General features: G+C 40.8%; 1 protein-coding gene across 1 annotated transcript; it reads left to right on the top strand.

Annotated features, from left to right (window-relative positions):
* The first annotated feature begins 6,429 nt into the window (after positions 1-6,429).
* On the top strand, positions 6,430-14,663 carry LOC308395706 (PC-esterase domain-containing protein 1A-like). The gene is made up of 6 exons (XM_080880665.1): positions 6,430-7,129; positions 11,347-11,428; positions 12,244-12,323; positions 12,553-12,785; positions 12,997-13,147; positions 13,740-14,663. The coding sequence occupies exons 2-6, from the start codon at positions 11,356-11,358 to the stop codon at positions 14,136-14,138; spliced, it is 936 nt and encodes a 311-aa protein (XP_080736791.1). The 5' UTR covers positions 6,430-7,129; positions 11,347-11,355; the 3' UTR covers positions 14,139-14,663.
* Positions 14,664-14,695: the final 32 nt, after the last annotated feature.

Genomic DNA, 14,695 nt, shown 5'->3' with positions numbered 1-14,695 from the left:
ACTAAGGCCCGGGTGTGGTGTAGATTGCCTTAGCCAGAGCCACAGGCCCTGGTGTGGTGTAAGTGGCCTGAGCAAGAGCCACAGGCCCTGGTGTGGTGTAATTGGCCTGAGCAAGAGCCAAAGGCCGTGGTCTGGTGTAAGTGGCCTCAGCCAGAGCCACAGGCCGTGGTCTGGTGTAAGTGGCCTCAATAGCAACTAAGGCCCTGGTGTCGTGTAGATGGCCTCAGCCAGAGCCACAGGCCTTGGTGTGGTGTAGGTGGCCACAGCAGGCAACTCAGGCCCTGGTGTGGTGTAGATGGCCTTAGCCAGAGTCACAGACCCTGGTGACCTGAGCAAGAGCCACAGGCCCTGGTGTGGTGTAAGTGGCCTCACCAGCAACTAAGGCCCTGGTGTGGTCTAGATGGCCTCGGCCAGAGCCACAGGCCCTGCTGTGGTGTAGGTGGCCCCAGCCGGCAACTAAGGCCCGGGTGTGGTGTAGATGGCCTCAGCCAGAGTCACAGGCCCTGGTGTGGTGTAAGTGGCCTGAGCAAGAGCCACAGGCCCTGGTGTGGTGTAATTGGCCTGAGCAAGAGCCAAAGGCCGAGGTCTGGTGTAAGTGGCCTCAGCCAGAGCCACAGGCCGTGGTCTGTTGTAAGTGGCCTCAATAGCAACTAAGGCCCTGGTGTCGTGTAGATGGCCTCAGCCAGAGCCACAGGCCCTGCTGTGGTGTAAGTGGCCTCAATAGCAACTCAGGCCCTGGTGTGGTGTAGATTGCCTTAGCTAGAGTCACAGACCCTGGTGGCCTGAGCAAGAGCCACAGGCCCTGGTGTGGTGTAGGTGGCCTAAGCCAGAGCCACAGGCCCTGGTGTGGTGTAGTTGACCCCAGCCGGCAACTCAGGCCCTGGTGTGGTGTAGATTGCCTTAGCCAGAGTCTGTTTTTGCTGTTTTTAACTAGTGAGAAATCAATTTTGAAGAATTTTTGAAACTTACTTTATTTTCTCATTTTTCCATTTAGCTCCTTCAAATGCACAAAACCTCATATCATCAGGACAAAATGAAACCAGCATCACTCTGCAGTGGAATAAAGTCAACAACAATGTCAGCTTTGTTCTCCAGTTTAATGGTACAGAGACAAGCATCAGTGCACCAGCTGGAAATGGACCATTGAATCAAACACTCTCATCTCTCACTGCTGGAACTCAATACACATTCACTCTCTACTCTGTGTTTGAGAACGTCAGAAGCAGTGGAGTCAGCATTACTGCAGTCACTGGTAAGTTATTCAATTGATTTAAACTGCAATACAATGTTTTCACAAACTACTGATAATAATTCAACAGTATAATTTTTTACTGTTTTTAACTAGTGAGAAATCAATTTTGAAGAAATTTTGAAACTTACTTTATTTTCTCATTTTTCCATTTAGCTCCTTCAAATGCACAAAACCTCATATCATCAGGACAAAATGAAACCAGCATCACTCTGCAGTGGAATAAAGTCAACAACAATGTCAGCTTTGTTCTCCAGTTTAATGGTACAGAGACAAGCATCAGTGCACCAGCTGGAAATGGACCATTGAATCAAACACTCTCATCTCTCACTGCTGGAACTCAATACACATTCACTCTCTACTCTGTGTTTGAGAACGCCAGAAGCAGTGGAGTCAGCATTACTGCAGTCACTGGTAAGATAATCAATTGATTTAAACTGCAATACAATGTTTTCACAAACTACTGATAATAATTCAACAGTATAGTTTTTTGCTGTTTTTAACTAGTGAGAAATCAATTTTGAAGAAATTTTGAAACTTACTTTATTTTCTCATTTTTCCATTTAGCTCCTTCAAATGCACAAAACCTCATATCATCAGGACAAAGCATTGCTTTGTGATCCAACGTTACCTGATGATGACAGCAGTGATGAAGCCAGCATGGGAAGTGATGATTATGATGAAGCAGATCTAATGGAAATTGACAACTATGAAAAAGATGCCCTTTTGTGCGAAAGTGAGTCTGAAAGTGAACAAGCTATTAATATGCAATCCTGTGATGAACAACCAGAGGAAATCAATCCAGAGGAACCAGAAAGTGATTTGAACAATGGAGGTTTTGCTCTAGAAAGTTGTCTGCAGCCTGTTGACATTTCAGAAGAGATTCTCTGTTTCACTGATAACACATATTGTGTGGCTCCTGCAGAAAGAAACAATCCTGTTAGCTTCTTCAGAACTCCTCATTTGGAAGCCATGGCATTTCCTGTGCAGTTTCCTACTGGTCAGAATACACTGGATGAAAAGAGACTTCTTAAACTCACACCGAGTGCTTACTTCAAGTCAAGGCTTTTCAACATTGATGCAAGATTTGCTAAAGACACAAATTACCTGTTTTTCTCACAGTTTGTCACTGAAATACATTTGGCTAATTCCAGCATGACAATACAGCTAAGGAAAGGTAAAACTATGACGAAAGATGGACGCAAAATCACATCAGGAATGTTACAAAGTAAGACAGAAGTAGAGAAGCTGGTAAGAAATAAAGATGCAATCAGATTTATGCAGCCACTCAGAGGAACTCCAGCTTACTGGCAGAAAACTACCAAAGATGCAACTGATGACTTTCATAAGATGAAAGTCATCAGTTGTCAAAGTGCCCAAGCTTCTCAGAGAAGTCACTAGACCACAAACGGACATTTGTGAAGGAAAATAAACTGTGCTATGGGTGCTTAAAGGTGGGCCACAATGCCAGAGACTGTCGTCATCGCCACAAATGTGACACTTGCAAAGGACGACACCCCACCTGTTTGCACAATGAGAGTCACATGGCAAATGAAAGGCCTCAGAGCTCTACAAACGTCGCTTCAACCACAGAAAATGACACCATGGCAGCCACAGCTCTGAATGTTACTAAGGTGGGTCAATCAGGTAGTACCTCCATGATTGTTCCTGTGTGGGTTTCCACTACTCAGAGTCCATCTAAAGAGCAGCTTGTGTACGCTTTATTAGACACACAAAGTGACAACACATTTGTCAGTGAGGAGGTAACTAACCAGTTACAAGCAGCATCCCATCCAGTTAAGCTAAAACTAACCACGATGCTGGGAGTTCACATGACAGTCAAAAGCCAGAGAGTAGCAGGGTTACGTGTGAGAGGTTATAATTCAGATGTTCACATCGACCTTCCACCCTCCTACACAAAGGACTACATCCCATTTAACTATGACAACATACCCACAAATGAAACTGCAAGGCAATGGCCCCATCTGTCAGAGATCGCTGATCAGATACCCCCTCTCCTGAGTTGTGATGTTGGACTACTCATTGGATTTAACTGTCCCAGAACTCTAGCTCCAAAACAGGTTCTACTCGGAAAAGACAATGAGCCATTTGCCATACAGACAGACCTAGGGTGGAGCATTGTTGGTGGCTCATCAGAGTCAAATGAAACTGAAGCAAGTCTGTGCCATAGGGTCATGGTAAAGGAAATGCCTGCTGTAACACCAATGGACATGATCAATGTTCTTGAATCAGATTTCAAGGACACAAAGGCATGTGACAAAACGGTCTCACAAGAGGATGTCGTTTTTCTGGAAAAACTTAAGGAAGGGATAAAGAAAAATGAACAAGGATACTGTGAGATGCCTCTTCCATTCAAGCAAAGGCCAAACTTACCAGACAACAAAAGGCTTGCAGAGATCAGACTGGAACACTTAAGGAGAAGGTTGAACAAGGATGAGAACTACAAAAATGATTATGTTGCATACATGAATGACATAATTGAAAGAGGAGACGTGGAAGAAGTACACAACGAAGGAACACGAGGTGAACAATGGTACATCCCCCATCATGGGATTTACCACCCCAAAAAGCCCACAAAACTGCGTGTCGTATTTGACTGTTCAGCCAAACACAATGGAACAAGTCTCAATGATCATCTCCTCCAAGGGCCAGACTTAATAAACAATCTGACTGGCATTCTCTTGAGATTCCGGCAACATCCTATTGCCTTAATGTGCGATATAGAAAAGATGTTCCACCAGTTCCACGTCAGTGAGAGGGACCGGGACTATCTACGTTTCCTCTGGTGGAAAAACGGTGATACAAGCACACAACCTCAAACATACAGAATGAAGGTACACCTTTTTGGTGCGTCATCATCTCCAGGCTGTGCAAATTATGGACTGAAGTACTTAGCCAAAGAGCACTGCCACTCGCACCCAGCAGGTTCACAGTTCATTGAGAAAGACTTTTATGTCGACGATGGAGTTACGAGCACAAACACAGTGAAAGAAGCAATGCAGTTGGCACAAGAAGCCAGAGAAATCTGCCGCAAAGGTAACCTGCGTCTCCACAAGTTTGTTTCTAACAATCACACTGTTTTGCAAAGTATACCTGCATCAGAGTGTGCTGTAAATATTAACATAAGAGACTTGACATTCAAAGACATGCCACAAGAAAGAGCACTAGGCATCCAGTGGAGCATTGAAAAGGACTGTTTCAAATTTGACAACACACTGAAAGTCCAGCCAGCCACACGCAGAGGTATTCTATCCACTGTCGCGTCAATCTACGACCCACTTGGATTTTTAGCGCCATATGTGCTGAATGGAAAGAAAATCTTGCAAGAAATGTGTCAGCATGGTGTCGGGTGGGACGACCCCATACCTAATGCACTCAAGCCAAGGTGGGTGAGTTGGCAAAGTGACTTTGTAAATCTAGACAAGCTAAACATACCTCGCTGTTACCTGCCTGCTAACTTTGGTGAAACTAAAGAAATAGAGTTGCACCACTTTTCAGATGCAAGCTCAAGTGGTTATGGACAATGTAGCTATCTGAGGGCAAAGAACGCTAAAGGTGAAGTTCACTGCTCTCTGGTAATAGCAAAGGCTCGAGTTTCTCCAACTAAACTGACCACAATCCCCAGACTTGAACTAACAGCAGCTGTAGTTTCAGTCTCAGTCAGCAACATGTTACGGGAAGAACTGTGTTATGGTGCAAAGGAGTACTTCTGGACTGATTCAAAGGTGGTGCTGGGCTACATAAACAATGATGCACGTCGTTTCCACACCTTTGTAGCTAACAGGGTTCAGAGGATCAGGGAAAGTACAAGCCCTCAGCAGTGGTTTTACGTGCCATCAGAACTGAATCCAGCTGACGGTGCTTCGAGAGGTGTAACTGTCAATGAGTTAAATAAGTCTATCTGGTTCACTGGCCCCTCCTTTTTGTGGAAAAATGAACTGCCCACAGCACAACCTGTTGAGCTGGATCTGACCATAGGAGATCCAGAAGTCAGAAAAGTACAGACAATGTTAACTAAAGTCACAGACACTGTAAGTCTTGCTGAATGTCTAAGTAAGTTCTCCTCCTGGTCCAAAGCAATTAAAGCTGTAGCACGTCTCATAAGAAGGGCTAGACACATCAAGTCAAATGCATCAGCTACAGTGAGTGAGCAGAAAAATGCTGAACTTGTGATCATTCGACGTGTACAAAGTCAAGCGTATGAACAGGAAATAAAACAGCTGAAGAAAGGAGAACAGCTCCCACATCATAACAAACTGTTTAAACTGGACATTTTCATGGATACAGATGGTCTCCTCAAGGTGGGAGGGAGACTCCAGCATGCAACGAGTGACACCTTCAAACACCCGATCGTGATCCCAAAAGAACATTGTACAGCCAAACTCATAATATCTCACTGTCATGACAAAGTAAAACACCAAGGAAAGGGATTCACCATAAATGAAATCAGATCCAGTGGCTACTGGATTCCTGGAATGAGTAAAACAGTTGCCTCATTCATCCGACAATGTGTGATCTGCCGCAGACTCCGCAAAGCTCCAGAGGGTCAGAGGATGAGTGACCTACCTCCACATCGCTTAGAGCCCTCTCCTCCCTTCACACACTGTGGCATGGACTGTTTTGGTCCATTTGTGACAACTGAGGGAAGAAAACAACACAAACGGTATGGACTCCTACTTACTTGCTTTTGTTCTCGTGCCATTCACATTGAGTTCTTAGAGGACTTGTCTACTGATGCATTTATTAATGCATTAAGATGTTTCATTTCAATCAGAGGTGCAGTTCGACACATCCAATGTGACCAGGGAACGAACTTTGTTGGTGCTCAGAATGAGTTTAAAGCAGCTTTAAATGAGCTAGACACTCAGAGACTAAATACATACTTGACTGAAAAACAATGTGACTTTGTGATGAACGCACCCCATGCTAGTCATGCAGGGGGAGTGTGGGAACGTCAGATAAAGACTGTCAGAAGTGTGCTGAATACCACTCTGTCACTGGCTCACGACAGACTCAATGATGCTTCATTACGGACGTTATTCTACGAAGCCATGGCTATAGTCAATAGCAGACCCTTGACTATAGATAACTTGAATAGCCCCAACAGCCTGGAACCGCTCACGCCCAATCATCTGCTGCACATGAAATCCAATGCACCGTTGCCCCCACCTGGTGCCTTTTCAAATGAGGACCTGTACAGCAAGAAGAGGTGGCGCCGCGTGCAGTTCCTTGCAGAGCAGTTCTGGAGCCGCTGGAGACGAGAATACATTCACAACATCATTTCAAGGCAAAAGTGGCACTCACCAAAGAGGAATCTAAAAGTAGGTGATGTTGTGTTGGAAATGGATGAACTGGCACCCAGAGGGGAATGGAGACTTGCAAGAGTTGTAGAGACTGTCAGTGGAAAAGATGGACTTGTGCGAAGGGTAAAGATCTCACTTGGAGAAAAGAGACTCAATAATAAAGGTCAACGCTCTACTAAACTATCAGTTGTTGAGCGTCCAGTACAAAAACTTGTATTGTTGTTAGAAAGTTCCTAAGGTAACTCCTACATGGGTTATTTTGTTTGGGAAAATTATTCATTTTGGTTCTTATGTAAACCAATTATTCGTAATTTTGGTGGGAGTGTAAATAACCCTGAATGCCTTTCTTTGCACCTTATTTTGGCACTCATTCCTGTTTTCTACTACCAACTTCCTGTCCGTGTGTAGAAGCTTTTATTTTGATGGGACGATTTCCTGTAAAACAGTTTTTGGCGCAGTTTTCAGCAGCAGTCGCGGGAGTTTAGAAAAGTGATGGCTTAACGGAGCCTATGGTGATTTCTTTTGTCATTAGCAGCCCCCTTGATAGAGGCACAAGGTATGGTTATGATGTAAATAAGGAGACGTTTAGATGTTTTTGTGACAGTCGCTACATTTGTTAAATGTTACGTTGAAACGAACTTCATGTTATAAGGTTTACGATTGTAAGAGTGTGGATTATTTTGCTTACACGCTGTTTCTGTGTATACATCCCCAGCTCTTACGGTGAGATTGATGGTTTACTGCCATTAAACCTTCAAAACGTCATCAGTAAAGTGTCATCCTTCATTCGGGGGGGTTCGCTACACACACTATTGAGATCCTGTTTCTCTTTAAACTTTATTCTTATAGTTGCTCCGCGTTTTTCGGCACTTAACTACTCCCTCAGTTTTCAGCCGATTTTCTCCGTTCAAACTCTAAACTGTTCTGCTCTTTCTGCTAATTCCAGCTATATCTTTTGGTGTTTATTGCTATTATACTATTTAAAATATTACACTTTTTTCCTTTAATTTGTCCCATTGAAATGAATGGGAAACTTCCACAATTCTGCTAAAACTTTCTTGTCTTTGAAACTTAACTACTGCCTCATACTTTGACCTAGAAACTCCATTCAAACTTTAAAATGTTCTCAAATGATTGGGCTATTCCTGTGTGATTCAGCTTTTTCATATCTGTTACCGTTTTCATGTAATGACTCTTTAAGTTTTCAGTTGCAACTTTGTGATTTTTCAGAAAATACATGCGTTGCTATGGTTGCTATGCAATTAACTCCCAGTGCACACTCATCCGTTCTGAATTTTCTCTTCATGTCTGAACAACTCCTTGCTACTCACTCAATTTCCACTCAACTTCCACAAATTATACATCAAAACGTAGGTATTTTTGCTGGCTTTAAGTAGAGCTGGGCGATATAAGATTTTTTCATATCACGATATGTTTTTTTCATTTCAGGCGATAACGATATCTATCACGATATAAGCCAAATAACTATATTTGTAAGATTTAAATGTGCCGTTGCTCACAAGTAAAATGTGAAATAATCAGCAGCTTGTTTTTATTTAAATATTTATTTCCCATAATAAGTTCAACAGGGTAGATGTACTTAAGGAACATGAGACTTTTTCAGATAAATAAAGGCAAATATTGCAAACTACACAAAAGGCAGCCGCTAAAGCGTTTAAGTTTCAAAATAGAACAAACGAAACAGACTAAATTGTCAATTCCACTTAGAAACAAAATATTAATTCTAAAAATAAATCTTAGTTTGTTTTACAGAAGAACAGACAAAACTGACTAACTTTTGTCAATATCAAATAAACTGAGAACTAAAAGGAAATTCTCAATCTCTCCTTGTTGTATAGCTTAGCTTTTCAAACAGTTTTAACAGTTACTTTAGTCTGACAAAAGCCGAATGACGAATTAGCGCTTCCAGTCAGAGACTGAGGCTACGTCCACACGTACACGGGTATTTTTGAAAACGGGTTTCAACTTTTTCAGCTTTTTTCAGCAGATTTTCTCTTCATGTCCAAACAACTTCTTGCTACTCGCTCAATTTCCACTCAACTTCCACAAATTATACATCAAAACGTAGGTATTTTTGCTGGCTTTCAGGAAATGTCACTATCATTGTTGTGGGAGTTACAGATTTTTTGCAAATCTCCTCAGAGCAACAATAAGTCTCAAAACTCTCCATTGAAAGTCAATGGAGAGTTTATTCAAAATCACCGCTGGATTTCTCTAATGAGAGGCATTTTCAAATTGTCATATCTCCTTAACGAAGCGAAATTAAGACATGAGGCTTGTCCCGATATATCTTCAGACACTCCTGATGCTCACAATTCAAGAATTATTTTCTCACCTATTACCGTTCTGAGATGAGTTAGACTTGTTTGAGGGTAGGAAATTTGTCCCTCGCTCAGATTTCTTCAGATTTCAAACTCTGGAAATGAGGGACTTTTTTCTCTCATCATATCTTTTTGATGGATTTCCACAGAGCCCTGAAAATTTCCATGACTGTTCACCAAAGCCTGCTGTTTCTTACGGTGAAAGAACGATTTTGATGCTCCATATAGATTTAGAGTTACCAAAGGTTGTTTGAGGGCAAGTCAAGGCAGTTTTTGCTTCGCCTCTACTCAGTTACAGTGTATTACAAGTCATATATCTTTAATAATTTATATTTTATCTCTGAATTATGAAGACCTGAAGATTTCCCCCATCTCTTCTGAACAAAACGATGTCTGAATGAACGTTCTAGTCTCTACGGTTAGGAAATTATGGCCATTTGTTCAAGGGGAATCCTGAATGTCAGAAATACACTGAAGAAAACACACCTCTCTCTGTGTCTGTGTGTGTAAGGGCTGACTACAGCAGGTGCAGCTAATTTAACTGACCTACATATACCAAGCCCAGACTCTCAACAGCTCCTGTTCCCTTTACTGTCTGTGTATGTGTGTCTGTGTATCAATATTTCTCCTATGTTTAAGTATTACTCCTCAATCATAGTATTTCTGCTAAAGCAAAGTACTTCTACTACATCTTAGTACTTCTGCTAAATCATAGTATTTCTGCTAAATCATAGTATTTTTGCAAAAATCATGGTATTTGTGCAAAATCATGGTTTTGGGGCCAAATCATAATATTTCTGTTATTTTATAATATATGTGCTGAATATATTATACGTGCCAAATCATAGTATTTACCCCAAATTATAGTATTTATGCCAAATTACAGTATTTCTGCTAAAACGCAGAAATAGTACCTTTTAGCAGGAATTTCTACCAAAAGATAGTACTGCTGCTAAATCAGAGTATTTCTGCTAAACCAGAGTATTCCTGCCAAATCATAGTATTTGTACTGAAACATAGTACTTCTGCCCAATCATAGTATTTGTACTAAATGATAGTACTTGTGCCAAATCATAGTATTTGTGCCAAAGCATCGTATTTGTATGGAGTCATTGTATTTCTTCTAAATCATAGTATTTCAAGCAAATCTCAGTAGTTGTTGTTAAAACGCAGTATTTCGTCACTTGGATGAGTGACGAAACGTTTCTCCAACTGAAAATGTCCTGATGAACAGAATCAACCTTTTGGGATTTACTTACCTGGATGATTAAGCACGCATCAAGACGTTATTTTATTAAAAATTTTAAAATGTTAGCAGCACAAACAAGCATTTTTGCAGCACAAACCAGCACAAACGTTTGACATCAATTTTGTTTGATTCCATTAATATGGGGGGGCTGGTTGACCTCTAGAAATTTTTGTTAATATCTTTAAAATAATAGCGGCACAAACAAAAATTTCTGCAGCACAAACCAGCACAAATGTAGCACAAACGTTTGATACCACTTTTGTTGGATTTGAAGAAGGTGGGGGGGGGGGGCAACTTCACTCACATAAAACCTTGGGCCAGCTAGTGTTATCACAGTAAAGGCATTGTTTTTGAAGTAGGAAATGGTTTAACAGGCACAAGAAGAGGCGTGGTTGTAATTCCATATGTGCACGTATATTTAAAAAAAAAAAAAAAAAAAAAACCAATTCATATTGTTAATTTTTAAAAATCTTTTTTTTAAAAGCATCTAATATCTCTCTAATATTAAATTAATTTTTTTAAAAATTTATTAAGTAATTTCTTTTTTATTTTAAAATTAGTGTCGACCCATTAAGGTAGTGCACAGTCGTTAAAAGCACCATTTAATTGGCGACACCTGCAGTTTGGGGGTGTGCTTGAAACTCCGGAGTGAAATATTTGTAATATTTTTTTTTTTAAATTCACACCAACTTTAAACTTTTAAAACACTAAGTGGTTGAGGAGGCTGTCGCAACTTCGGGTCTTGAAACTAAAAACTTAGTGGCGCAAGAGCCACTTCAGAGGAAATTTGGCTAACGCTAGCTAAACGCTAGCTAAGCTGGTTGAAAAATAACACTGAACACCAACACATATAGCATTTACAAGGGGCTGGAATTAGTGGTACAGTTTGCATCTAAACTCAAAAATGGTAAGTGTTTATTACATAAGTGATTTTAAGCCAACAGAAAAATAGCCAGCTATTTTATTTATTTTTTAACCACTGTTGGTCATTAGTAAGCTAATGTTATTGCGAGAAGCTTGGAAGTATGGTAGAGAAACTCTGATGTCCGGTCAATATCTCATCTGGAAAAACTACCACAACCTTTGAGTTTACACATTTAGGCATTTTTAGTGGAAAGTATTTATGACCGCAATTTGAGCCCATAGAAAGACGCAACAGTGTTTGACTTTGTAATTTAACAGCGGGAGATCATGAAGAGTGTGAGCCACCTGCAGGCCAGCCAGCTGCTCCATAACAAGTTCATGGTGGTGTTGGGAGACTCCAGTGAGTAGCTGGCTGACAAAATTAATGAATCGGTATTTACATTATCTTGTGCATTTATACTTAAGGTGTTCTTGTTTGCCCAACGTTGACTGTTTTGTGAATAAACTGTATGTACCGTTCACATCCACTTCATTAGGTTCAGTTTGGTTGTGCTGGAATTGATACCCGTTTACCTTCATAAATAACATAGGCTAGTTCTTCATGACATTTGTTCAAGTTCAAATAATGGCATCAGACACGCAGATTTGTGTGTGGCATCTTTATTATACAAGAGTGTGGTAACCATATCTGTTCACTGTGATCATAGGGATGAACATGGTCAGTAACTACACTCAGGTATGTTGCAGTGTATTTGCAAATATGTGTAATTTAATGGGGCAGCACTAAAATTACCCCAGATGAGTGTTTTGCCACAACCAGGTTAAATTGTTCACCCAATCCAGGATGGATCCATGTTTTCATGTTGTTAACCCTATGAAAACTCAATGTTCTAAGCCCTAAATTCTGACCTTATTCAATGTATCCTGTGCCCCAGTGTCAACTGCTGTCATCAAGACATTTTTATCCAGAAGTCTTGTATATATTTTTCCCTTTCTAAACCATTCTCTGGCTCAAATAGATGGTAGTAATCAAGTTCAGTTTATCAGCAATTTCTAAAATGCTAAAACCAGCCCATTTTCTGCTAAGTGATGAATTAAATATTAAAGTGCACTTGGAAAGGTGTGCCCAATGAAAGGACTACTATCGAATCTGTATAATGTAATGTACTAATCTATGGGGACTACTTCTAATCTATCATTTTATTTCTTCCTCAGTTCAGCGGGCAGTGTACAAGGATCTTGTTCTGCTGGTACAAAAAGAGAAATATCTTTCCTTGAGACAACTGCGGAGCAAGGCAAGGGCTAAAATTTACCAGTTTTATACACTGATACAAAAAAGCGTGCAGGGTGTATAACCATGTGCATGCTACCAGTTAAAACCTCAGCTAACTTATGCAATATAAAGTTTGTAATCATGCCACTGGTGTCATTTAAATTGTAATGTAAAAAAATGGGTGTATTTGAATGACGTGCTTTATATCTGTTCACCTCCTCGTTTGTGTTGTCCTCACACTTCTTCTTTAGGGTGAGATGAGCTTCGAACAGGACTGCCTGGTGGAAGGGGGCTGTCTGGGTCAAATGCACAACGGCACAGAGTACAAGGAAGTTCGACAGTTTCAGTCCGCCCACCATCTGGTCCGTTTTTACTTAGTGACGCGTATCTATTCTCGCTACATGAAGAGCATCCTGGAGGACTTCCGCCATGGTTTGAAACCAGATGTGGTTTTTGTTAACTCCTGTGTTTGGGATATTTCAAGGTGAGTATATTGCGTAACTATTAATAAGGCTGTTGATTTGATTTCATTAAAGAGATAATGTGAGATGAGTCAGAAGTGAGAGTGATGGAGTTTTTTGTGTGCATCTATCAGTTCAGAAGAATCATAGCACAACGTTTTGTTTTCCCAATTGAATTCCTCCCACTGTAGTGATTTTTGTTCTTCCTGTTTATGTCTGCACTGGGTGTTCTAGATACAGTTGCAGCTGGGTTGATGACTACAAGGAGAACCTTCATAGGTTCTTCGACGAGCTGCGTGAGGCTCTGCCAGAGGAAACGCTGGTTGTGTGGAACCTCACCATGCCCTTAGGAGAGAGGATCAAAGGCGGTTTCCTGGTGCCTGAGGTCCGTTAGCAAGTCCCATTTATATTATGATTTAACACTAATCTGATCGTGTTAAACACATTGCATGTCAAAAGTCTCTTGTCATCTGGGGAAAGCTGATCTAGAAAATTTGCATAAGCCATGTGCCTGTAGTGGATAATGTGATGCCACTGTCCTCTCAGCCAAGTGCTTTTAGAGGCTGAGTAACAGCAGAAATCGAATAGCATTAACATCTGAAACCCCAAGGGTCATTTCTATTTGAAATGACATGCCCAAAATTAATAGTATATTGGATATGTCAGTATTTCTTTGTTTATTCAGAGTTGTAATTGCAATCTTGGTATCAAAATAAAGCTTTTGAGACTTCATCAGAGGTGTAACTATTACAGCAGATGCTACTGTGTCAAAGTGGGGATGCCTAAATTTCTTTTATAAATTTTAATAAATATATTATGGTGCGATCTGTAGTTTTTTTTTGAGTTTTTTTTAAATACTTACTTTATAAATTAAGTATTTAAAAAATTATTAAATTATTAAATTATTTAAAAATTATTTAATTTTTTTTATTTTACCATCTTCTGTTTTGAGCCTTAAAGCCCCTTATTTGCCTCAGATTGAGCACAAGGCACCCCAGTTGCGCTACGATGTGATTGAAGCCAACTTCTACAGTGGAACTCTGGCCGATGTCTATGGGATGGATGTGTTGGACCTCCATTTCCAGTTCAGATTCTCACTGCACCATCGAATGAAGGACAGAGTCCACTGGAACGCAGTTGCTCATCGCAAGATAACTTCTCTTCTGTTACAGCACGCTGCAGAGGCCTGGGGTGTGATATTGCCCTGTCCTGTGATATTGCCCTGTCCTGTGACTGTCTATGGTGAAAGGAAGTCAGGAGTCGCACGTACATGCAGGAAAATATTTTGCACTTCTAGGATAAAATGTGGTTTGTTGGTGTCTAAGCTTTCTGCAGGGTTTGAACTTCACCTTTTTTCTCCCCTTTTTTGGGTGTAGATCACACGGAGGTTGCTGAGGAACAGCCAACCTATAACAGTGCCTATTCATCCTATTCATCCTGCTCCAGTTCCACCACCTTCTTCATCACGGTACTACCTGAACGGATAAATATATTTAGAAATACTTTAATTTGAATAATTGATTTTTCGGGGACCAATTTCGAAAGAAGATCAGATATCGTGTTTCCCAAAATGCAAAGTTGACGCTTTCCGAGTGTGCCCGATCTCGCGTATTCCTAAATTTTAGTCATTGTAATTTTTTAAGGGGCAAGTTGAGGATTTCCACTTGTTTACACTCCAGTGTGTGCGGTGATACCCCTAATTCTGCTTTCAGGGTGTGTCTCCATGTAGTTCAGAAGCGAGAGTTGATACCAAATGCTTGTTGAAATCTAAAGTTTTCGTTTTACTTTTGCCTGAAGTTCGACAGGGAGCAGCTCTGTATGTTTCAATTCCGCTGTAGGGCGCTTTAGTTTGGAAACTGAAAGCATTTTTGTGCAGAGATGGAATGTAACAGCCTTTTCAAAATAAAAACACAAACAAGAGGAGCTCTTTGCT

Source organism: Rhamphochromis sp. 'chilingali', assembly GCF_963969265.1.
Source record: "Rhamphochromis sp. 'chilingali' genome assembly, chromosome: 1".
Taxonomy (NCBI): domain Eukaryota; kingdom Metazoa; phylum Chordata; class Actinopteri; order Cichliformes; family Cichlidae; genus Rhamphochromis; species Rhamphochromis sp. 'chilingali'.
Note: the sequence above shows the minus strand (reverse complement) of the source record. Positions and strands in the feature narration are given on the sequence as shown.